We start from the raw sequence: 25742 nt of genomic DNA, 5'->3' as shown, positions 1-25742 counted from the left end.
ACAAACACACAAATATGCACACATATAATATATACCCATTCACACATACCTATGTAAATACATATGCGTAATGTCTATACACACACACAGGCATATGCTGTGTATGTATGCATGCTTATATACACATTTCCATTCAGTCTGGCAAATTAAGTAGAAACAGAATAAGAAAAAAAGGGAAGCAAAAATATTACCTGAAAAAAAGAAACCCACCACCATGGGACCATTGGAGTCAATGAGTTGAAAAGTATGAGGTATGGCTCTGCTTACTTAAAAAAATCCAACAACCAACAATATTCTTGCTCTTATGGTAGTTTTACAGATGATATCCCCTCTTCCTAAAATGAGCCCTTACCCCTTTTCTGCACCTGGTTATCTCCTACTTCGTCACAGGAGTACCTAGCAACATTGTGAAAGTGCCGCCTCTTCTGGAAGCCATCCAAACCCACTGCTTGTGTTAAAAGCCTCTCCCTCCTTTTTCACGGCCCAAGTCCTGCAAACTTCGCTGAGCCTCTGGGCACTAACAACATCCACCCACTGCTCATTCTCCTCCTCCACTCTCAGTGCCATAGAACGCCTTTGTATCTTCAGCATAGAATAGACAATTAATACATATGTCAACTGATTTAAAAAGCGAACAATGAATAACCAATATATGAAAACTATAATTTAAAAATTTTTATCTTTGTTCAAGAGAAATCCTTGAAATTTACAGAACTTAATGTCATATTAGTAGAAATGGAATGACTCCATTTGGTATATTTCTTCAAACATAAAATCTCTTGCTGCAGGCTTTCTGATGACTCTGAAGCCACCTCTATGGGTGATAGAGTCAGCAGCAGTATAATTTTTTATGGATCTGAGCAACTGTGAGATCAGGGGCAAAGGTGTAGCGAGTTCAGCCTTTAGCTGCAAGAATTGTGAAAGTGAAAGTCGCTCAGTCATGTCCGACTCTTTTGCAACCCATGGACTGTAGTCCATGGAATTCTCCGGGTCAGAATACTGGAGTGGGTAGCTTTTCCCTTCTCCAGGGGATCTTCCCAACCCAGGGATCAAACCCAGGTCTCCTGCATTGTAGGCAGATTCTTGACAAGCTGAGCCACAAGGGAAGCTGCAAAAATTGTACTACATATTAAAAAATTTTTTCCACAGTTTTTTTTATTTAACTTTCTCTTATTTTTCTCTATGGTCTAGAATATAAATAAGTTACCTAACACGTAGGAATAAAAGTTGATGTAAGTTATAGAAAACTCACAACAGAACAAAGGCCTTATCTCCCACCTTCCTTACGTCTTCCTTTCTAATTCCTTCCCCTGTGCTCCGTGGCACTTTTTATTTTTTTGGTTATCACCATACCTTATGACAGCAAGCTGAAAGAAGATAAATATCACCATCACTAAATCTCCCATTCCCAGAATGAAACCCAATCCAGATGAGGTATCCTTCTATTGTGTAGTTCCTTGAAGTAACTGGAATATAGTCAACCAAACCAAACAGAATAAACACACATAACAATACGGAAATGTATGCAAAGCAGCTCAGTTGTCGAATATGCTAGAATATGTGCAGCAGCTAGCAGATCAACCTGTCATACAGCAATCTGACAAATCCAGAGTTGGCAGATGCAGACATGCAAATATGCCCTAAATATATCTGCAAATTCTAGCCAAAGAACAGACTGAATTGTGTGTGTCTTATATGCACCTATGGGAAACGAGCAGTTTTAAGTGGAATATTTTTATGGGTTCACAACACTATTTTTCTTCATGAAGATCAAGAAAACAAACTAGATTATGACATGAAATTTATATTTAAATGTTTCATAAATTCATGTATGCTCATCTTTCCTGTATTTCTATTCCTGGAATCTCAATATTAAAAATTCAGATCCTATTAATCCTGATTATACCTACCAAAAATGAAATGAGAATCTTATGAATAAAGGGGTATCAGGATACTCAGTATGTTGTAATAATCTATAATGGAAAATAATATTTTAAAAGAATATATATTTATATATATATATGGGATTGTTGGTTCACATAGTTGTTATTAAATTATGAATTGATTTTAACATATATATCTCATATATGACTGAATCACTTTGCTGTACACCTGAAATTAACACAATATTATAAATCAACTATATTTCAATTTTAAAAATAAGAGGAATCTGGAGCTAACTGGGAAAGTATACTATTAAATATTTTGGATCTGCTATGGCCCAGTTCTAAGGTTAGTGCCATAGTAGATTCAAAGGTGTATGAAATATATTCTACACTGTTAGAGAGCATGTAATGTTATGACGGTAAGTAAATGAAAAGTCATATATTTCAAAAGTAAAATAAAATAAGTGGCAAAAGTATTTGTTGGCAACATATACTTTCAATGCAATTGAAATTCTAAAGTCCACTGAAGGGATAAGAGAAATATTTCTGAAAGGCCTTGAAATTGACTACTTTGTCTTTCCATTCTGCATGTCCTGCTCTGTAAAGCCTACTCCTCACATGAATTAAATACTAGTCCTCTACAGCTGATGATATCCCAGGGTCTATCTCCAAATCTAGATGTACTCTTGGACCCAGACCTTCATTTCCAGCTACTGGCTGGGCATTTCCATGTTCATGTCCCAAAGAGACATCATACTCAGTATACACAAAACCTCCCAGTTTTCCCAGCCCCAAACCATTCTCCTTTGTTTCTAGTTTAGTAAATAAACAAAACCACTTTCTCATGTTCTCAGGTTCAAAGTCCTGTACTCTTCCCCCGTACTCAGTTTCCTTGATTGCTCCCTAATAAATGGTCCAAAACTAAGCACAGCTTGAAATCCAATCTCCTTGCTTCCATTGTGCAATGGCGCAAGGATTACCCTCCTTCATATTTTTGTCTCTCTTAAACATCAGTGCTCTTCATTCCTTACAGGTAGTATATAACCTAAACTTCTTGGGTAAATTTTAAACAATTATCCCCTGCCTATAAATCTGGCCATTTCTCTACCTTTTTTTGCACCAACTGCAGTAGCCATCCTGGAACCTTACACACTCCTGTCTTCACTTATATTGACCCGATCAACCTGGAATGCCCTCCTCCCCACGAGGTCACCCGATGAAAATGTCTACTCATCCTTCAAATGTCATACCCCCGAGTGCTTTCCCTGACATCTCCCTGATAAAACAACACTCTCACTCTCCATCACCCTTATTCTGTTTCATTTCTCCTCATAACACATCACCTATTACATAGCTCTTTGTTCAGTGCCTGTATATAGCACAGAACTCTAAAAAAATGGTCAGACATGTATTTGGGTGCTCAGTAATATTTGTTGAACTAATGGAATTTAATCCTTCAGATGCCATTCAAACTCATCTTTTCTTCAAGAGACTGAAGTGGGGTTTTTCCCTCTTAGGGAAAGATCATAGTCTATCTTACATTATCTGTGTTGTTATATATTGCAACCCCACTATGCTGAAAGCACTGTGGTTTACTAATTTTTATCTCTTTTAGCACCTAATGGACATCCATGAACTAAATTCAGTGTGAATAGAAATCTTCAAACAATTAAAGCTTTCTCCAATCTATAGAAATAGATTTATCTTCAGGATGGTACTACTAATGTAATCAAAAGACGAGGATGATGGAAACATCAAACAATCATCAGTTTGGGCATCTAAGAATTCCACAAAGTACTTCTTGATGCAAAGAAAACATGGGATATCTAGGTTTCTTCTTTATTTGGAATCATCACTTTTCAGATCGAATGCCCTATATATTACTTTTATTTTATTTCTACTACACTAGCTGAGTCAGTTTTAAACTGATGGCAAACTCTTCTTCTGCCCTCTCATATAGATCCCTGTCCAGGCAACAGTGAATTTCAGTGATTAAAAGTCTCAAGGTAGCACCAAAAGTTTTTATGATTCCTTCAGGTTTTTAAGGAGCTAAAGTGATTTTTATTTTTTTGGTTAGGCTCTACTATGTTTTCAGGATCAGTGGTTTCCTGAAAACCATGTTGATACTTTTATATTAGATTATAACTTGCTTAGTCCCTTCTATTTCGCAGCCAAATGTTCATTTGGATTCTTTGTGGCTGGTACATAATGCTTGACTGCAAAAAGTGGAAGGGACAGACTGCATCCAATAATCATTTGGACTGCTTAAACAGACCAATCTGCAATATAAGAAAATTTATTTTTCAGATGACCAGAGTTCTCAAAAAAGCACAGGGCTTTGATTCTACAACGACACAAATATTTTTATGTATATGCATTAATTTATTTATTCACACAACAAAAGTGTGGGTACCAACTACATATGGAACATGACGGTAGACCAAAATGTAACAAAACATTGTGTCTGTAGTCAGAGAGAATATACCCTTCTACCAAATGTTTTCTTTTTCACAAGCAAGTGAATTTCATATAAAATGTTTTAAGTCTTGATCTTCCTTTACTTAAATCTAAACTAACAGAATCACGATTTTGAGAATATTAACAGGTTATGGTTCAGAATTCTGATGCTACAGAGTTCCAATATTAATAGAGGCCAATGTCATATAGGATTTGAGTGATTGTTAAAAGTCCCTTTGCCCACTAACATTCTGTGATTTAATGAATATTGAACTCCCTAATAAAGATGAAAGATGATTGCACAAATCCTTATGAAGTTAGATAAAGAAACAGTGTTATTTGGAGATATCAGGCAAAAGTGGTAATGGTATCTGACACATTCAAGAATATTGACATTGTTAACTTTGCTTTGTGAAAACACCTTTCAGAGTAAAAAGACTTAAAAATCCTTGACTACCTTCAGTGCTGCAAATCAAATAGCTCAACACTCTGGATAAATTACTGTTGTTCAAACTGTCTAGGCCAGCTCTCCAAGTTGCATTTATAATGATAAATTGAATTCCTCTAAATAAAAAATCAATTTCATACTGTATGAAAGTTATACCTCAGTTTAAAAAATATTTCACTTAAAATATATTTTATAAAATTTTATTAAGCCAACTGATATTCAATCAAATACATATTAATTTTAATACCTTACTAAAGCAATTGAATATTGCTGATATTGTGAAGATTTTTAATGAAATAAGGACAAAGCATTTGGCATTAAATATAATGAATAGTTCTATATATTTAGACACAGTATTTAAGATATAAAATACTTAAGCCTAAACCTCAAGATAAAGTCTGCAAACATTTTCAATCAGTAATCAAATATTCTTGATGCAAGAAAATCTGTCACTATAACTATCCCTAAGAGAGTGCCTATTTTGGCCACCTGATGGGAAGAACTGACCCACTGGAAAAGATCTTGATGCTGGGAAAGACTGAGGGCAGGATGAGGAGAGGGCGACAGAGGATGAGATGGTTGGATGGCATCATCAACTCAATGGACACAAGTTTGAGCACGCTCCGGGAGATAGTGAAGGACAGAGAAACCTGGTGTGTTGCAGTCCATGGGGTCACAAAGGGTCAGACACGACTGAGTGACTGAAGAACGCAACAAGAGAGAGCATACCTTTGGCAACCCCGTCGTTCCAGATGTGTAGAGGATATACAGCGGATGTTCAGAAAGAACGGGAACACAGTCATGCGACTGTGCTTTTGCGAGCTCCTCATCCCAATCAAGGTAACAACCTGGAGCCAAGGGAACCATATCCTACAAAACAAAACCACAGAAATATGCGCTGAACAAAGGAGATTCCATCAGGAAAACGCTGGAGAGTAACAAAATCTAAATTAGTCTGAGTGTCTGCCTGAAATCTAGGCCTGTACAGCTAAATGGCAGACCTATAACTCAATACCTCAGGGTCATGAGTTTGGATAAATGTTCATAAGGAATTAAACAGTTTGATGTTGACCTCAACTGAACTTATTGCAGAAAATGTTTTATTTAAACCTAGAGATATATTTAAGAAATTAAATGTGATGCAGGCAGGATTTCATCATCAGTAAGAGCTTAATTAACAGAGGTTCATGTTTATACAACTGTACATACACTATCAACTTTAAAAACTAACTTCTCTTGATCATAATCTATTTCTTTCTACTTTGGAACTACTGTCTTCACAATGAAATCTCAACTAACCTACTAAAGTTTCTCTTTACACAAGGGCCCTTTAAGGGTAATATTGTGGCCATTTTTCCAAACAGGAGAATATTAAATCACTTTGAGGGGAGGAGGGGTAATCTACTTTCACTTTTTTAAGAACAAAAATCAGTTCTGAAATTAATGAGAGTATGTGACATGTATACAAAGCTACCCAAGATTTTCTCCACCAACGACACTAATATGGTAGAAATGCGTGTTTTCTTCTGTGTTCCTAGAACCAAGCTCTGTGTTGTAAACTTATGATAATAGAGACATGAATTGGACAGACACGTCTTAAGTTAGACAGGTGTCTTTGAAAGGTGCCAATGAAACAAGCCAGTGAAGAAGAAAAAAGTGGCTTATGGAAAAATTACTGTAGCGGAGAGTTATAGCTATTTAATTAGAGTTACGATCCAGTACATGTCTAGTTATTTTCTGAAATGTTGACTAATCTCAAGATAACGAAACAGGAAATTTACAGTTGCTGAACCTGTTAGTAAAGGCACAAGGCAAGACTACACAGTCCTCACTGAAATCAAGTTCACCACCTAGAGAGCATATGTAACATTACACTTCATCCAGGTAATCCCTCAACTAAATTCAGAGACACTGACAGATTTTTAAAAGCCAGGTCATTTCCGCTTCTCTGGTGCCTTAATTTATTGATTGGGGTTGTAAAAAAAAATGGTCATATATTTAAATGGATACAATTACAAACTGATACTTCAATATATTAATAGTATCACAAATATAATGCCTACATGAATAAGCACATTGATAGACAATAATCTGAATTGACCTTCAAGAAGGGGAAGTTTTACCCCCAACTGATTTTTCCAGCCCTACCGTGGATGTGTCCTGGAGGCACCATTTAGATAAATAAATATGATTAACTGTGATCAAACTGTATATTTCCATTTCCATTTGTTTTTATGCATCAGATAAACACAGCTCAATTCAAATTATCAAGCCTAGGGCATCACAGTTACAGACCTATAAAAAATCATCACACTGTGTAATAAAAAAATGTCAATTGAGTAATCACAAAAATAACTGCAGTTCAAACAAAATGAGGATTTGAATGAAGGGTTATTCTTCAGGCTAAGAAATGCAGGCATGTTTAAAGAAGATCTAATGAAAGGAAGACAGGGGAAAAAACCAACATTAGCCTTTTCATACATGCATTCACTTCTATAGACATATCCCTCCTAGCTGTTATCACTCTTAAAAGGCAGTCCTGGGGGAGCACAAGAGGTGACTGATGTGACCTGCCAATTGAGCCATCACAGCCTCCCTGAGGCTTAGGAGTGGCAGCCAGGTTTTTATCTCCTCTGGCAAAAAAGCAATCCTAGTTATGAGATGCATCACCGAGCCTCATAATTTGTATCTTTTCTAAACTCAAAGGAAAGCCAATCCACTGGGCTTAATTACTGCCTCAACAGAAGGTCAGAATAAGGACAAGAGATATCCAACTGAAATAAAAGAAAGTCAAAACAGAGGAAAGGTCTCAGGAAAAATAAGGAGAGGGAGAAAGGGAACTAGTTACGGGAGGGGGGAAAGTGACAGTGGATCTCTACCTATTAAGAGGAAAGAGAAGGCTATCATCTTTTTTAATCAAATGTACATGGATTTAATATTAATATTTTATTTAAAAGGCAGAAACAGACTGGATGAAAAACTTAAGATCCCAAAATCTTATCTATGAGAGTTTTTTAAAAAAAAATACAAACACATTACTGTTAAAAAGAAAGACATGGGGAAAAGTTACATCATACAACAGGAAGTACAAGATTAAATAGTTATATATCAAAGTAGATTTTGATAAAATATCAAACGATAAAAAAAATGAGCAATTAGAACTCTCATAATTTTCTCCTGGAATAGTAAAATGATTATGTCCACTATGTAAAATTGTGTCAAAGTTCTTAGGAAAGTCAAATATACATCTACTGCCGGGAGCCAGCACGGGAGATCCCACCCATGACAAGGTCATGCGGAGAGACCTGATGGGCAAGGCGAGTCAGGTCTCAAGGGGTCCCATGCCTGAGCATCTACCCCGAAACCAAAATCTGTCTGTTTACTGTCTGCTTTACTATAATATTCTGACATTACAGGGGGCTATCCCCGACCACCTTTCTCTGGAAAAAGTTAACTTAGAGCTCCAACTGGTCTCCTGCATATGAAAGGAATGTTTCAGATCAAATACTTCTGATGGCTCTCTAACTTGCCTGACAGGTTCCCCCGGACTTTTACAACTTGTGATTATTTACAGCCCCCCAGCCATGAGAGGCACAAAGCTTAAAACATCTTAAAGATATAGAGCCTTTTAGAGCTAAGAATTAGTTTGGTGAAGGGTTTCATTGTTGAGTTAATGTTTACCGCCAGGCCTCCATACGCTTTATCTTTTAGGCACCTGGGAGGATATTAATCAATGTAAACAGGATGCAGAAATAGGAATATAGTAGTTTTGATGTTAGCAATACTAGACTTTTGAGTTAATGAATTTTCTCTTTGTTATAAATCACTGTACTCCTCTTCTTTGTTATAAATTGTTGTGTCCTTGCTATGTAAGAATATAACTTTATTAGTGCTTTCTGAGAGTGGCACCAGACTTTGGGAAGAACAACACTATTACCCTTATCAGAAAAGGGCTGTAAAATGTTAATTGGCCTTCTGGTCAGATGATGTAAATCACCTAAGACTTGTGTATACAGCTAGGTATGCAGAGAGAAAGCCTGGTCTCGATAAGAGTCAGGGCTGTTGACACTGCCTAGTTTTGTATTATCCATTGATCTCTATGTACAACCAAAAGTATAAAAAGCTTTCCTGAACAATAAAGGATGGGCTGGTTTCTCCGACCAGCTTCTCAAACTGGTTTCTTGGAAATCTGGCTCCCCCCATGTCGACTCTCTCTTTCTCTCTTTCTCCCCCTCCCTCCCTCTCCTTTTCAGGCTGAATTCCCATCTGGAGTGTGGAAGCTCACCATGTCTACTTACTTGCCCTGGCTTCTAAGACCCACGCGAGAGGGAGCCCAAGGCGGGGCACCCTCCACTATTCAAGTGGGCGCCGGTGGCCTACATAGATGGTGCAAACCTCTTGTCTCAAGGTTTTATTAACTTTTCATGTAAACCAACTTATTCAGCCTCTTTTCTCCACCAATCTTCCTACTATACTTCCCTAATCTCTCTTTATATTTCTAATTAAATAGTCCTTTCCCAGACGCTGACTCCGTCCCTGCTTCAAATTCCCTGGATCCACCGGGGCTGGACCCCAGCAATCTACTATATGAATCAGCAATACTAGTTCTAGATATTTACTTAAGAGAAATGGAAATGCATGATCCACACACAGCCCTGATTAAGAATGCTCATAGCAGCTCTAGTCATAATAGCTCCAAAGTGGAAATAACCCAAATTTCCATAAATAGAAGGATAGAAAAACAATTTTTTATATGTTCATGCTATGAAATACTACTCAAAAGTAAAAACAATGGACTATTGATGCATGACACACGAGAAGTGTATCTTAAGAACATTATATTGAACAAAAGAAGGGAGACATAAAAGTCTATGCATAGTATGATTCCATCTATTTGAAGCTTGGGAATGAAGCAACAACAACAAAAAATCTATGACAGTACAAATCAGAAAGCATGTGCCTCTAGGAATGGGGAATAGCTGACTGGAAAAAGGAACCAATATGGAAAAATTCTCTATCTTGATTTGGATGGAGTTATACAGGTGCATGCGATATTGAAAATGCATCAAAATGTACTCATGATCTATCTTAATGTATTAAATTATATCTCAGAAATTAAAATAATAATAATCTGAGTGCCTACAATATGCATAATATTGTATTAAGATGTGAATGTTAAACAGAGATGTATGCAAATATTAATAATTAAAAAGGTAAAAGGTGGTATTTGCTTGAGAAAAATCTGATTGGAAACATATCCATATCCACAGCATTTATAAAGCAAAAGAAACCAGCATATATCTCATTGGTTAAAAGTCATTAAACTGAGTTTAAATCTTGGCTCTACCACTTATTGGCTGTGACTTTGTGGTGTGACCTGTCCATGACTCAGTTTTTTCATCTGTAAAATTGGGCCAGTAATCACATCTACTTTACTGGTTTACGGTGGCTCAGAGGATAAACCATCTGCCTGCCATGCGGGAGACTTGGGTTCAATCCCTGGGTTGGGAAGGTCCCCTGGAGAAGGAAATGGCACCCCACTCTAGTATTCTTGCCTGGAGAATCCCATGGAGAGGAGCCTGGCGGGCTGCAGTCCACAGGGTCGCAAAGAGTTGGACACGACTGAGTAAGTTCACTTCACTTACTGGTTTACAAGAATGTAAGAACCGAATAAAGAATGTCCAAAAGTACTTTGGGCCTAGCCTTAAGTTCTTTGTAAATTCTGCAGGAATTCATACACGTGTGAATAGCATACACACATTGACACTTACGTTATGATGTTCCTACCCCTCCCCTAACCTTTTCTTACTCAAAGCCTTCTGTATTACTGACTTTACACTCCCTGACTCAACAGCAACAAGTCTTTCTTAAAAACATGCTGGAAGTCATCTGAAAGAAATTTAAAATTCTCCTTCAAGACATTGAAAATATTAAAATCACTGAGTGCAGCCTTTCCTGAGGAAGCACAGACTACTCAAACTACACTGGAATGTAATGTGGTGATGGGACTTCTAGGTGGCAATCAAAGTGAGAGAGCTCTAATGCTCTCTGTTCTTACATCTTGTCATTGAAGCATTTTTCACAGATAATCTCTCAAGAGTTCTGCAAATTATGCATGATTCTTTGCACACTTGCAATTTTCCTTCTGTAAAAAATTTTAATCTGCTAGAAACCCAGGTCAGTCTAACTATAAATAGCTGGAGACCTAGCTTGGAATGTAGAAATAAGCTGATTATTTGGGCAAATTTACTAGGAAAAAGCATTGTAAAGTACAGTCATTTATGTATTATACTGCTTTTTCTTCTTCCTTCATGGATCACAGATAATTTATCTGTTTAGAATATTCATATTTTGTTTTCCTGAACATAGTTTTTATTTCCAGACGGATTACTTTTTCTAACGTTTTTAAAAGACATTTTAGAAAGAAATTAATCACACCTCACCACAGGACTAGGTAGCTGAGAGATTAAGCATACTGTCAGAATGCACGCATTCAGATCATGACCCTGATGCCAGCTGGACAAGTTACTTTATCTCTTTTTCCTGGACTTCTCTTCCTTAAAACAGGAATAATGCCAAGCTCATAAAGTTATCAGGAAGTTTTTAAAAAATTATCCATGAATGAAGTGTCTTAAAAATTATACAGTAAGCTGTCAGTAAATGTTTCTAATACAGTTGAACCTTGAACAATACAGGTTTGAAGAGCAAGGGTCCACTCACATGTAGATTTTTTTCAGTAAATATGTCGGAAAATTTTTTGAAGATTTATAGCAATTTGAAAAACTCTCAGATGAACCATACTACTTAGAAATATTTAAAAAGTTAAGAAAAAGTTATGTCATGAATACATATGTGGAGATACTAGTTTGTCTTTATATAGGCATAAAGTAAGTGATATTTAATATAAAATTAGTTTTCCTACTGTTTCCTAACTTGCAATTACATTACTGTACAGTATACCTCTTTCTCTGGTACTTAGAGAAACTGGGTATCAGCCTATCAACACAGGGAAGTGATTTTTTTTTTAATTTAACAATGTTTCCAAAATTTTAGTATGAATATGACTATAAGGTCATGCCACACGCCATAAAAACTGTATATTTCATTCATTAGTGTACAGGCCAGGCTATCATGAAGCAATTGTATTGTTGGTTCTTTGCTATGAATGCATAAATCATTATATCTGTAACTAAATATGAATTTCTTTTTCACATTATCTTTTCATTTTTGATGTCTAGTGCTGTAATATATAGTACATCTACGGTGTTTCGTGTACTGATAGACAATTCATCTTATAAACAGACATAAACTTACAATATGGATAAATACGATTCAGATAAATACAGTTCTTTTCTCTAGCCTACTTTCAACAACAGGCTATTAGTTAAATTCATGGGAGAGTCAAAAGTTATAAGCAGATTTTCAACTGTCCGGGGGCTCACATCCTTAAACCCTGCTTTGGGTCAACTGTACTATTATTAAAGTTATAGTATAAATTAATAAAGGATACCACAATAGAATATTCATTGGATCCAATTCATCAATGTTACAGATATTTCTATGTTTCAATCTTTTTGTTTTTAGTTTTTTTATAAAGACAGAAAAATATCATTGCCCAAATAGTGACATTCTTAAAGGATATTTAAGAGTTTACAAATCAAGTGCTCCTGTCAAATAGTCAACAAGAATCATCCTTAGCACACCACCATAAGCAAGAACGAAATTCAACATTCAGATTACCGTATTTGGACGATGATAGATGAGAACTTTATCTGGCTTGTGTTGTCCTATTCTCAGCGCTTCTTCTACAAGCGGTATGTATTCTACCTTCCTTCCGGGTTCAATGCCAAATGATGCTGTAATAACCAGCTTGGGCTACAGTGGAAAACAAACAAATGACAAAGCTGAGCCATCCTAGTTAAGGCAACCACAGTATTTCAGGTACAGGCTGGCAATTTAACACTTCTAAAGAAATGTTTGATTCTGTTCTCTCTTAAATAAATGGCCTGAAAACCAAGAAACTATTTAACTACTTTCAAACGTTATAGCCCTAACCACTTCCACATAAATCTCACTTACCTGTTCAGAATCCCACATTCAATGATGCTTTTGGCCAACAAATAGGAGCTGTTAAAAAAATACTTTCCAAAAAATTCATTAAGCCAGGTAGATGTAAATTTGCCATGAACCAGTGAAATGGAAGCCTAGAGTCCCCTCACTTGCATACGCCCACATAACAGCTGGTCGTTACTGAAGTTGTAGCATTTCTCAGAGGGGAGAGATCCAGCCTGACTGCTATCAATAAGCATTTCCAAGATTTTTCATGTAAGCGTCTCTGCTTACACACCTGAAGTGACCTCAGAAGGAAGAGACTGGAATCTCTAATACTTTTTATGCTTCTTTCTCATTTCAAATGCATACTCATTTTCATGATATTTTATTATAAATTTGTCATGTGTTTCTTAAAAGGGCCCTCAAACAATTTAAGTTTCAAGTCCCACAGAGTCTGAGTCTGCTCTTGTCATTAACACACACTTGGCATTCTCTCTGCCCGACAATTGGCTAGTCATTCTTCAAGATATGCGCAGGTGTAGCCGTAAAATTCAAGGTGAGTCTTCCCTCCTTGGTAGATTCTGAGCAGGCCTCAGATATCCATGTAGCGTCAAGGTGCTCCTTCGTCCCCATCTCTGCACAGGGAGCTCTCCACGGACAAATCTGGGCCCCAGTACCTTCCTGTCCCCTATGCCTGGTACAACGTTTGTCATAACATAAGCTCTCAACAAAATACTTGTGGCATGGAACCAAAATTCTCAGTAATTTACAAAACAAACATGCCTTTGTTCTTTTAAGTACACTGCTTCTTCACAGAGAAATCCAAAGCAAAGGAGACAGATAAATTATTCAGGAGACAGAAAAATCAATCCCAGAAGGTGCATCCATTCCTGAATTTTGATTTCTGGTTACAATATGTTTCCTCTAGGGAAGGTTTATATTGTGCCAAATATATGCATATATAGCACTTTCTAGTTTTCAATATCATTCAGTATTCGCGGAACTGAGGCCCAGTGCCAGTGGCATAGTGAGCCCCAGCTTATACGTGGTGGAATCAGAAAGAGGGCCAGTTCTGATTGCTTTCAAAACGTTCCTCTTTCCACTATTTCAAGCTGCCTTTTAAAAGCAAAAAAAAAAAAAGGAAAGAAATGAAAAAGTAAATCAGGTATCCTTTTATTATATTTTTAAAGGTCAGACGTGTGTGTGTCTGTGTCTGTGTCTGTGTGTGTGTGTGTGTTGTTATGAATGAAAAATGCCAGTGATGCAGCATAAGTTTTATAAACTCTTATTACGTGTGTGTGTGTGTATATATGTTTTTTCCCCATGTCATATAAAAGCTTTTTATAAAAAACAATGTATCTCATGTGTTAGTTGCTCAGCTGTGTCTGACTCTTTTGATCCCATGATCTGTAACCTACCTGCCAGGCTCCTCTGTCCACAGTGATCTATTTGCTGTCCTTCAAAAGGATTGTACCCTTTCCTGACTCTAGTGCTAGCCTCTAATTCTTTTTCTCACCTTTTGGATCCGACTACATCATTCTTTTCAGCTAGCTGAATCATAACCAAGATATTATGTAACTCAAATCTCACCTCTTTCAGGAAGCCTTCTTCAGCCAACCCAACTAAGAGAAATCATTCCTGTCTCTAAATTAGGGGTCTGAAAACTATGATTCAGAGCCCAGTCCTGCCCAAATTACATTCTGTAAAGTGTTGTTGGGACACTGCATGCCCTTCACTTCTGAGGTGCTTAAGTGCTACAGCAACACAGCTCCATAGTTTCAACAGAAGCTCACATGTGATCCACAATGCCTAAAATACTTACTAACCCATAACTTACAGAAAAAAGTTTGCTAATCCCTGCTCTAAATTCGTAGAATAATAACAGCACATCTTTTTTTAATGGGTACTATATGCCAGACAACATGTTAAGTGTTTTAAATTCAATATCTCAATGATATTTCACAACAGCCTTTCAAGTTTGTGATGTCAGTACCCCATTTAAATGTATAACTTCAGCCGTCCCTGACACTCCCTCTTAACCACTATGCTATATTCGTGGAAATATATAGGTTATAAAACTAGTCATGTGCCCCATCCATGTGATAAGTATCATTCATTAACCAGTTCCAAGGAGAGTACCAGACACAGAGTGGAAGCTTAATAAATAATGCTGAATGAGCATATTAGTTATTCTTTTTCTTAAATGTATTATATATCCAAATGTAAATGGCAAGTTAACTTGAAAGACTTGCACCTTATATGTCATACTCTTCACAGTATTTAGAATGATATCTTTCACATAGGATGGACTCAAAAATAAAATTTTGGTTAATAGTGTATGCCAAGTAAAAAGTCAACTTTATCTCATTTGATAAGAGGATCTAGCAAACACTTGGAGAAGGCGATGGCACCCCACTCCAGTACTCTTGCCTGGAAAATCCCATGGACAGAGGAGCCTGGTGGGCTGCAGTCCATGTGGTCGCGAAGAGTCAGAAACGACTGAGCGACTTCACTTTCACTTTTCAGTTTCATGCACTGGAGAAGGAAATGGCAACCCACTCCAGTGTTCCTGCCTGGAGAATCCCAGGGACGGGGGAGCCTGGTGGGCTGCCGTCTATGGGGTCGCACAGCGTCAGACACGACTGAAGCGACTTTGCAGCAGCAGCAGCAGCAAATACTATCGCTCTTGCGTGGTTCACTTGCTGATGAACACAGCTGTACTATATGTGGTTATTGCTTGATTTCTCCAAACAAAGCACTTACCTTTGCATGATCAATGCGAGTGCTTAGCTCTTTGGATGCAAATCCCCCAAATATGAGACTGTGGATGGCTCCTATCCTGGCACACGCCAGCATGGCGTACATCGCCTGCGGGATCATGGGCATGTAGATAACCACGGTGTCACCCTTCTTGACACCATGCTTGACCAAAACACCAGCCAGCTTAGAGACCTGTAACAACATCATCAGATCAGCAGTGTTCTCTGTATTAATTCCCTGAACTCGTAAGTTATAGGAGCAACCCTAGGAGACACTCACCCCATTGGTCGTGGATTATAGAAGCCTGAGTAGTACATATTGATGATGAGCGTTTAGATGGTGACAATAACAACAGACATTTGGACTATTGTAATAGACTGCAGGGCTTTCCTGATAGCTCAGCTGGTAAAGAATCTGCCTGCCATGCAGAAGACCCCGGTTCGATTCCTGGATCAGGAAGATCCACTGGAGAAGGGATAGGCTACCCACTCCAGTATTCTTGGGCTTCTCTTGTGGCTCAGCTGGTAAAGAATCTGCCTGCAATGCAGGAGACCTGGGTTCGATCCCTGGGTTGGGATGATCCCCTGGAGAAGGCAAAAGCTACCCATTCCAGTATTCTGGCCTAGAGAATTCCATGGACTGTATAGTCCATGGGGTCACAGAGTCGGACACGACTGAGCAAATTTCACTTCTCTTCACTTGACTGCTGCTGTTGCTGCTAAGTCGCTTCAGTCGTGTCCGACTCTGTGCGACCCCATAGATGGCAGCCCACCAGGCTCCCCGTCCCTGGGATTCTCCACTTGACTACAAGCCAATTTACTATTATTATGCCATGTGAATTTCATGGCTTAAATTTGCTTAATTATTCATTCAACAGTATTTTTACCGAACAACTATCATATGGCATTGCGTTTAAGGTTGGGAAAACAATACCAAAAAAACAAAGACGCAGGCTTTTCCCTGTGGAGCTTGTATGTTAAAGGGTGATCTGTCAAGTGAACAGACAAATAAATGAGTCTCAAATTCAGATATATGTTGGGTTAATTGTTGAAGGAAACAAGCATGGATTAACAGGGAAAACATCATCAAGCATTTATAAGGTAAATAAGACAGATTCTATTATTATTATTATGCCTATTTTAAAGAAAAGGTAACTGACGCTCAGAAATAATAAACAGCTAACCTTAGGTGTAACCAGGATCCATTACAGGCCTTTTGACCTCATATTCTTGGTTCTTTCTGTTGCCCTAAAACCAAGTTTTTTGTTGTTTTTTTTTTTTTGCAGTTTTTAATACTAGTTAGCTATACAAAGTGACTGCCCTCTATGTTAACAGCATACATTCAAACTTTTTTTTACTTCTAACATGCATTTAGGCACCAAACAAACAAATATTTCTTTCATCTTAACATGCATTTCTAGTAATAAAGACAAAAAAGGGTTTTTCCTGGTGGCTCAGCTGGTAGAGAGCCCATGTGCCAATGCAGAAGACACAAAGAGACACAGGTTCGATCTCCGGGTAGGGAAGATCCCCTGGAGAAGAAAATGGCAACCCAGTCCTGTATTCTTGCTCGGAAAATTCCATGGACAGAGGTGGCTGGCAGGCCAAAGTCCATGAGGTCGCAAAGAGTTGGACAGGATGGAGCATACACACAAGTCCAAGTCCAAAGACAAACTGGATCATAAGCCAACACATGATATAGTTTGTTGCAAGAAAGCTTTCCATTGCAGCAGACTGTAGGAAGTACTCACAGATTTAAGTGAACAAGAACTTCAACATTCTTTCACCTAAAAAATATATATTGAGTTTCCATACATCACACACATTGTTTTCTGACACATCAGTAAACAAGCAAGACAAAGATCTCTACCGCCCAGAGCACTTATGTTTGTTTTAACAGAGGACATGAAATAAACATAATAATCATATATTACGTTAAAAGGTACCGAGTGCTATTTGATGGGGGGAGTAGAGCAAAGCAGAGGGGATTGGGACACAGGGGATATAATTCTCAATGGGACAGTCAGGACAGACATAAGAAAGCAACACTTGAGCAACGACATGTAGGAGGTCAAGAATAAGTGGCTGTCTGTGAGTAGACTATTTCAGGCAGACAGAACACCAGCACGGTGGTGTAAAAGGGATCACATGTGATGTGATTGTGGAGCAGAAAGAACAAATGAGAAAGTAGTCACATATCAGGTCAGAGAACTTAAGGGGTGGTAGGGATCCGTTGGGCAAATGGAAGGACTATGCTTGCCTTTATATGTGACGCTTAAAAGAGGGAACAGAGGCAGCCTAGGAGGAGCTAGGCCATACCGCTATTAGTGGCTCCTTTCATTTCACTCTGCCTCTCCTACTTTTTGAACAGTTCAAAGGATTCAGAATCCTGATCATTCTTCCTTTTTCTCTCTAGTCACTTCCTCTGTGCAGATGGCAAAAGATATGGTCAAGGTTAAGGGCTCTGGGGAAATACAGAAAGTAACAAACAACTATCTCAGTGTTTCGTCCTGCCCTGTATTGCAAACTCTAATTTTGTGCTATTTTTTAAGAACCCCAAGTTGCCCAGTAGGAAGTTATAAGAAAAATAAATCAAAGTAACATCAACCATGAACTTAAATTCCTAATGGAGTTCAAGAACCAAGATAACACTGAAAAGTTATATCCAAACATCTCACTGTAAATCCTGCAGAAAGTGGCCACACTCTGGGACTGCATTACTGGGTGTTCCATTTAAGGTGCAGCACTGGGAGAGACCAGTGAGAAGAGTTTGTCCTATTCACCGCTATAGCCTTGGCATCTTAAATAGTGTTGAATAAAAAGAATTTTCAACTAAAACCCAATCCAGCAGTGATTCAGTAACTTTAAAATCCAGTCTCACTTCACAACATTGCTGGAAGATGTCTAAAATTTTTCTGTCCTCTTAAAGAAATGAAAGTCAATAAAGTCAGCTCTTAAAAAAAAAAAAAAAAAGAAAGAAAGACAAGATCTCACAATGGCTAAATGTAGCCCCAAGATGTATTTAAGGTGAGGTCATGTCACACCTAAAAAAGACAAAGAGCCAACATATTAAAATCAGAAGATTTCATACGCAAATTCAGATTTCCAGGTTCTCTTAAAAAACTGGAAGGGCTAGTCACAGTGCCTCTGTGTTCTTGAATGACAACAATCAACTGAACACAAAGATCAGCTGCTGGGTTTGCCATGAACTCGCCATTCCCTAGCGCTGTTCATAACAGAGCTTGCATTGTTCTTTCCTTCTCAGTTTAAAATATATTCCCCGGCATCCTGTTTATTCTGTCATGTGCTTACACCACAGCTCCATAATTAAAGAGACGTGAGTTTTGTTGTTGCTTAGTCACTAAGGCGTTTTGTGACCCCCAGGGCACTGTAGTCTGCCAGGCTCCTCCGTCCACGGGATTTCCCAGGCAAGAATACTGGAGTGGTTGTCAGTTCCTTCTCCAGGGGATCTTCCCCAACCTAGGAACTGAACCCACGTATCCTGCAATGATAGGCGGATTCTTTACCACTGGGTCACCAGGGAAGCCCACAGAGATGTGATAACTGATGGATAACTGATTTTTCTCCCATTTCTCCCATATATACTACAGGCATCGGAGTTGTAACCACGGCCCTGGAAGACTACCTTCAGTCAAATTAAGCTGCACTACGTCTGTGTCACCACTAGATGGTGCACATTTGGCCTTGTTAACCTCCCTCCAGGCAGCTACTCCTTAATGTTTAGATGCTATACTAACCACACTTGAGTTGCTAGGAAGACACACATTTTATATGATCAATAAAGAAAATACCTTTTTTAGTACTTTGGGGGACTAAATGTTACTCCAGCAAAATTTTCCACCGTTACTTGTAAATTATAAAATAAATATAATTAATTTTTATAAATTTGAAAATGAATGGGGAAATAGGTTTCAAGACTTCTAATAAATACACTCATGAAAAATAAAATATTAGCTCATAAAAAATGGGATTAATATGAAAGCATTTGAGAATGTTTCATTTAAAAATATTCCCACAACACAAATATAAACATTAGTCAAAACTGATCAAAGATTATCTTCCATAGAGTAAATCAGTACTTGCTTCACAAACCGCCAGTGTGTCCATCTAAGGAAAATAATTGTTTGTAACACAAGGGAGCATTGTTGCCCTAATTATAGCAAGAAGATAACAATCAGAGGCAACCTTAGGGCCATGCCAAAGAAAAGTATATGAAAGAGAAGAAAAGAGAGAGCATATTTCTAAACAGCAATGATGTTACTCTGCAAACCCTGCTTGAATCATATCAGAAACTGTAAGTAGCTTAAAAATCAATTATAGGGCTTCCCTGGCGGCTCAGTGGTAAAGAATCTGCCTGCCAATACAGGAGACATGGGTTTGACCCTGATCTGGGAAGATCCAACATGCTGCAGAGCAACTAAGCCCATGCACCTCAACTGCCGATTCTGTGCTCGAAAGCCCGGGGGCCGCGACTGCCGATTCTGCGCTCTAGAGGCCGGGGAACGCAACTGCTGCAGCCCCTGTGCCCCGAGCCTGTGCTCTGCAAGGGAAGCCTGTGGACCACAACTCAGGAGAAGTCCCAGCTAGAGAAAAGCCCACGCACGAACAAAGACCACGCACAACCAAAATGAATAAGCAAAATCACTATCAAAAAAGGAGCTCTTTACCAAAAAAATAGTAATTATAATATCTGAGGAAACAGTTTACTGAAGTTGGATATGACTATATTTAATTTTCCATAGAAAGAGTTAAGTACCTAAAGTACCTGTATTTTACTTTTAAACATATAATTAATCACATATTTTGTACACATCATACAGACAAGTTTTTTATTTTTCTTTACTTGTGCATACATAGAGAGCCACCAAGAAAGTAAAAATTTATCTCTAATGAATTGTTTCTTCCTTTGGGCATGCAGCAATCACGTATCCAGGTAAATAAGTATCTGTGAAAAGAATAAATTGTATCAAAACTGCTTAAGATATGAAATAATACTAACACTACTTGCAAGGAACCTATCAGGAATGCAAATATTTTCATCTAACATAAGAAGTTTCTACAAAAGCAACTTTTAAGACAGTGACTCCTTATTAGACATGACATTGAGATAATTCTCTTTTAAATATGATGCTATATTAAGTCCATTCAATTGTGAGCTATGCCTTTCAATAAAGTAGAGGTGATGTGATGTTAATTAAAAGAAATCAACCTTTCTGCAAAAGATAAAACTATACCATTTATATTCAAGAGTAAAATGTACTATCTAAAACAAAGAATATGTATTCATATTTTAAAATGGAATTCTATTGAGTTTTAGAAAAGAATATAAAGTAGTATCTTATAATGAACTAGAAAATATATACTAACACATTTCTTCTCAAATAGTTTTCCCCATATGAAGGAATAAATATCATTCCTGAGAGTAATCATTTTTCTCATTCCCAACTTTCTTCACAAGTGGGTTTCAATCAATATTTGGTCATTTTAAGGCTGTGTATTTGCAAGCAGAATGAAATGCAGAATTGTTTAATCTATTTAGTTCAGGCTCAAAATAACCACAATTTCAATAATCTGTGCGCTTTCAAGACTAATGTGATTTTCAGACTGTATTTCACAGAAAATTAGTTCAATCCTACCCTTTTCTACGCATGTTGCTCAGAGACTTGATAAGGAATATGTTCTCTGTCTCTTTAATGTTGATATGCTGTGATTTCCAAGTAAATCATCAAAATTTATCACATCTTAAAAAGGACATCTTGTTCATTTTTAAATAGTACTTCTATTTCAGTCAGGCCATTGTTGACAGAGCAAATGATCCTCCATCAAGGAGAAGTCCAAGGTCTAAAAGAATAGAAAATGTAATTGACGCCTATCACTTACTCATGTGGTGACTACCGTATGTATAATTAAAAGGAAAGAAACTATATAGAAAAGAATAATTAAGGATTGCTTTTTACCATTTTAACATCTTTTCACTCAGGGCATTAATGGTTGAATAATAATGACTTCCTCCTGCTTTCACTCACTTGATAGTTTCTGCCAAAATTCCTAATCCTCAGGAAATTTGCTATTTTGATTAGGCATTTGTCTGAGAAAGTAAAGCAGTTCAGAATAGACAGAGCAAGAATTCAGGGTGAAGAATGTTGTGAGATGACTTGGAAAGATATAGAGATTCAGTACCATGTATCTTTTAGAACCTTGCTAAGCTTTGTTAAGTTAGATTTATATTCAGGTTAAGATCTCTGTAGAAGTAGGCACTTTCCTTATCCTTACAATGCAATTATTTTTGCAAGATCTCGGGCTGTGACAGTGGTGATAAAAATAAATGATATGATTTGAGAAATACTTTGTGTAGACCATATAGGGAAAGATGGCTGAAGGATGCAAGAAGTAATGGTAGGAAAGGAAGAACGGGTTCAGGTTTGGGTTCCAATAACTGGTTGGCAAATGATTTTACCCACAAAATTATTTGCCAGGCTTGAATCAAAGTTCCCTGTTCAGCTTGAGGCATGGAAATGGGGCAGTCAAAGGTTTAAAATAGGCTTTGGAGGGCAGAAAACAAAACTTATCAAAGAAATGCTAAAGGAAAAAAGAGATAGCACTGAAATCCCAATGGATACTGGGGACGATGAATTTGTAGTAAACCCATATTTGCAGTTAGGACATTTTTCTTCAACAGTTTTCAAGCAAGGTGGGCTTCCCAAGTGGCACCAGTGGTAAAGAACCTGCCTGCCAGTGCAGAAGACATAAGAGATGTGGGTTCAATCTCTGGCTCAGGAAGATTCTCTGCAGAAGGGAATGGCTACCCAATTCAGTATTCTTGCCTGGCGAATCCCATGGACAGAGGAGCCTGGCGGGCTACAGTGCATGGGTTTGCACAGAGTCAGACACAACTGAAGTGACTCAGCACACATAGCATGCATTCAACACATTAAGATACAGAAATGGAGATGGCAAAGAACTAGGTTGATCAAGGTCTGCAGTTCCATCATGCAGGTGAGATGGAACAACAGGTAGACAGGTGAGGATATTAGCAAGAGGGCTGTGTTGTTAAAGAGTCTAAGCAGGTAGCTGAGAGAGAAAAACAGAAGAACCCTCAGGTGGTGACCACACAGAACCATTTAAAACTATGATATTAAAACGTTGAGACATTTGTCTGCTATCTTCTCAGTCAGCCGGCTTTTTAAATAAAGTCATATTCTTTGTCCAACAACAAGAAAAAAAAATGATACTGTGTCTAAATACGCAGACTGTGTGTAAACGTGGTTTTGTTGCATTATCTACCAGAGTTAAAACAGACACTATACAAGTTATAAACCCCAGTTTACATGTGATCTTGACCCTTTCCCCACCTTCCACCTACCAAAAAGCCAAACTCCAGGGTCCCCTCCAGGATCCATTTCCAGCTGATCCTCACAACATCCTCCTTTTGTCCCTGGGACATCATACCATGCCCCCCTTTCCCTCCACTGTTTACCCTCTCAGTTTATCCCACCTTAGGCAAACCTCCTTACAGACCACCTCCGCTTGTCTTCTTCACAATAACATCCACCTCTGTAACTCTTTAAACTGCCAGAAAGACTTCTCAGAACCAACTCATTGGTCTCTATCTCTACACTCTTCTCTAATTGCACGTGTTTTTTCTCTAGCACCAAAATTTCCAATAAATCCTCATTCATTTTATTTTCCTCCCTTAATCCCTGAATTACAAGTATTGCAAGCATATTGACAGTATTATTTGTCACTGCTAATGCACTAAATTATGTCCAGCTAAATTGTGTGTTAAACAGTTTGGTAGCCAGCCTGGAACCCAAGCACCACTCAGAAAAGCACCATTCAGAGACACATGAGAAATATTTCCAATTAAAGACTTTCCAGTTAAAGACTTCTCAAGTGGATTTTTAAACCAAAGCTCAAGTCAAAGTTGATTACTTTCTGTATGCTTTCTAGAGCATTTCTAAGGGAAATATTCCAAGTCCTAAAGCAAGTTTCATTACGTTTTTTACAATATAACCCACCTGGACTACAATGAAACAGAATTTGACTATTAGAGAAGTCACTTTTCATAATGGTGTACTCTCATATCTTTACAAAGATATTCTAGAAAAACTACAGTATAATGTAGTTAATGTACACATTTTTCCAAATGTATTATGTTTAAAAGGTATAGAATCTACTATGCTCTATTAATAAAGAACATTCAATTAAATATAAATTCATGTAAGTCATCTGGATAAGGCTATATTCTTCAATGAACATAAAGACATGATAAAAAATCACTGCCTTACATATTTGTGTATATAGTACTAAACAAGCAAAATATAAAACAAAGTTAATATTTAAAAAGAAATTACAGTGTGACTGCTATAAACACCATGTTAAAAGACCAATGGAAAATATTTTTTAAGTAGCATTAAGTGAATTAAAACTATATTCCTTTTTCTCAGTCTAATAAATTGTTTACTGCTGTGTTTCTCAACCTGGGGTCTATGGAGACATTCTCATGGTCATCCATGAATTCTCTATGAGAATTTTTAAACCTGGTATTTTGATTTTGATGACAATTTTTAAAAAATTAATAATATGAAGCATATTCTGGATTTATAAGCACTCATGCAATTTCACTGTATTTATTTGTAATTTTTTTATAATTCATGCATATTAAGTAAAAGCCAGGTGATGTAATGATTTTTTATAATAAATAATTAAAAATAAAAGGCTTTATGAAAGTTTAAGCACTACTCTGCGACTTCACTTTCTTTCTTTCTATAGTTCCTTTTGGAGAAGGAAATGGCAGCCCACTCCAGTGTTCTTGCCTGAAGAGTCCCATGGACGGGGAGCCTGGTGGGCTGCAGTCTGTGGGGTTGCAAAGAGTCAGACATGACTAATCAACTAACACGCACACACACACACACACGTGAAAGAAGAACTGAGGCATCACAGAGAACAGGTTGCCAAAACTCAAAGGACCCAGGGCCGCAGCACTCCAACCATAAGCACCTTGCAGTTAGACGTTCAGTTCTACCTCAACATTACTCACTCTATGAAATTAATTTTGTCAATCTTAGCTTGGTTGACTTTGTAGATTTGTTTTTATCCTGGCTTATAAATCATAGATGGCTTTATGTATCTATTGAGCTATAAAGAAAAGACATTAAAACCTAGTTTTAATTGCACATTAAAAAAATAATTTGTCAATACAAAAAGTATGTAAGAATGCTTTTCCTTTATGAAGTATTCGTATGTCTCCATTTTTAAGAGGAAAAAAATTGCTTCATTGATCTTTTTCCTCATACAGAAAGACAAATATAAAAGCAGCAAAAGATGGCAAGAGATGTCAACAGGAACCCTGCATCATTTAGAGCGATCTACACTGATTATTTAATCAAAGCTTTAATTAAACAAACACCCTCAGCATTTTTATAGGCAGTACATAAACATGACAACTACTCCGGGTACACCAATCATACTTCCCAGAATTTGCCTGTGTTCCTGTTAACCTTTATGATTTCATTGGTCAATACAATCTTGAAGTCAATGAATATATACAAATGGCTCACAGAGAAGTCGCTAAATATCCCAGGAGTTGTACAAGGACACAAGATCATTGCAATAGTTGGGTCTGTTCCCAATAGCATTAATATCACTCACCAAAAAGAGGCACACATATCTTTAAAAAATGAAAAATTCGCAAATATAATACACACACTAGTAGCTAATAAGGGCTTCCCAGTGGCTCAGTGTTAAAGAATCTGCCTGCTAACGCAGGAGACACAGAGGCACAGGTTTAATCTCTGAATCAGGAAGATCCCCTGAAGAAGGAAATGGCAACCCACTCCAGTATTCTTACCTGGAAAATTCCATGGACAGAGGAGCTAGGTGGGCTACAATTCAGGAGGTCACAAAGAGTCAGATGCAACTGAGCGTGCATGCATGCACAGTAGCTAATAAAGCAATGCAGATCATCACAAACGCCAAGAATACATCATAAATACCCATAAATAGATAAAATTTCCCATAAAAACTGTATACGATCAAGTTAACATAACTTAGCTTTATAATGAAAAGGAAATTTTCTTCAATCAAGTATAGCATGAAAAAATGAACAATCAATTCCCC

General features: G+C 37.5%; 1 protein-coding gene across 4 annotated transcripts in view; it reads right to left on the bottom strand.

The window, feature by feature from the left end:
• Positions 1-25742, bottom strand: part of ACSS3 (acyl-CoA synthetase short chain family member 3) — a 183878-nt gene that overhangs the window by 114267 nt on the left and 43869 nt on the right. For all 4 annotated transcript variants that reach the window (XM_069584128.1, XM_069584131.1, XM_069584132.1 and 1 more), the window contains exons 3-5: positions 15607-15795; positions 12532-12666; positions 5521-5661 (exon numbers count right to left, since the gene is read on the bottom strand). In XM_069584128.1, the coding sequence (XP_069440229.1) occupies positions 5521-5661; positions 12532-12666; positions 15607-15795 (465 nt within the window). The remainder of the gene's footprint in view (positions 1-5520; positions 5662-12531; positions 12667-15606; positions 15796-25742) is intronic.

Source organism: Ovis canadensis, chromosome 3 (genome assembly GCF_042477335.2).
Source record: "Ovis canadensis isolate MfBH-ARS-UI-01 breed Bighorn chromosome 3, ARS-UI_OviCan_v2, whole genome shotgun sequence".
NCBI lineage: Eukaryota > Metazoa > Chordata > Mammalia > Artiodactyla > Bovidae > Ovis > Ovis canadensis.
Note: the sequence above shows the minus strand (reverse complement) of the source record. Positions and strands in the feature narration are given on the sequence as shown.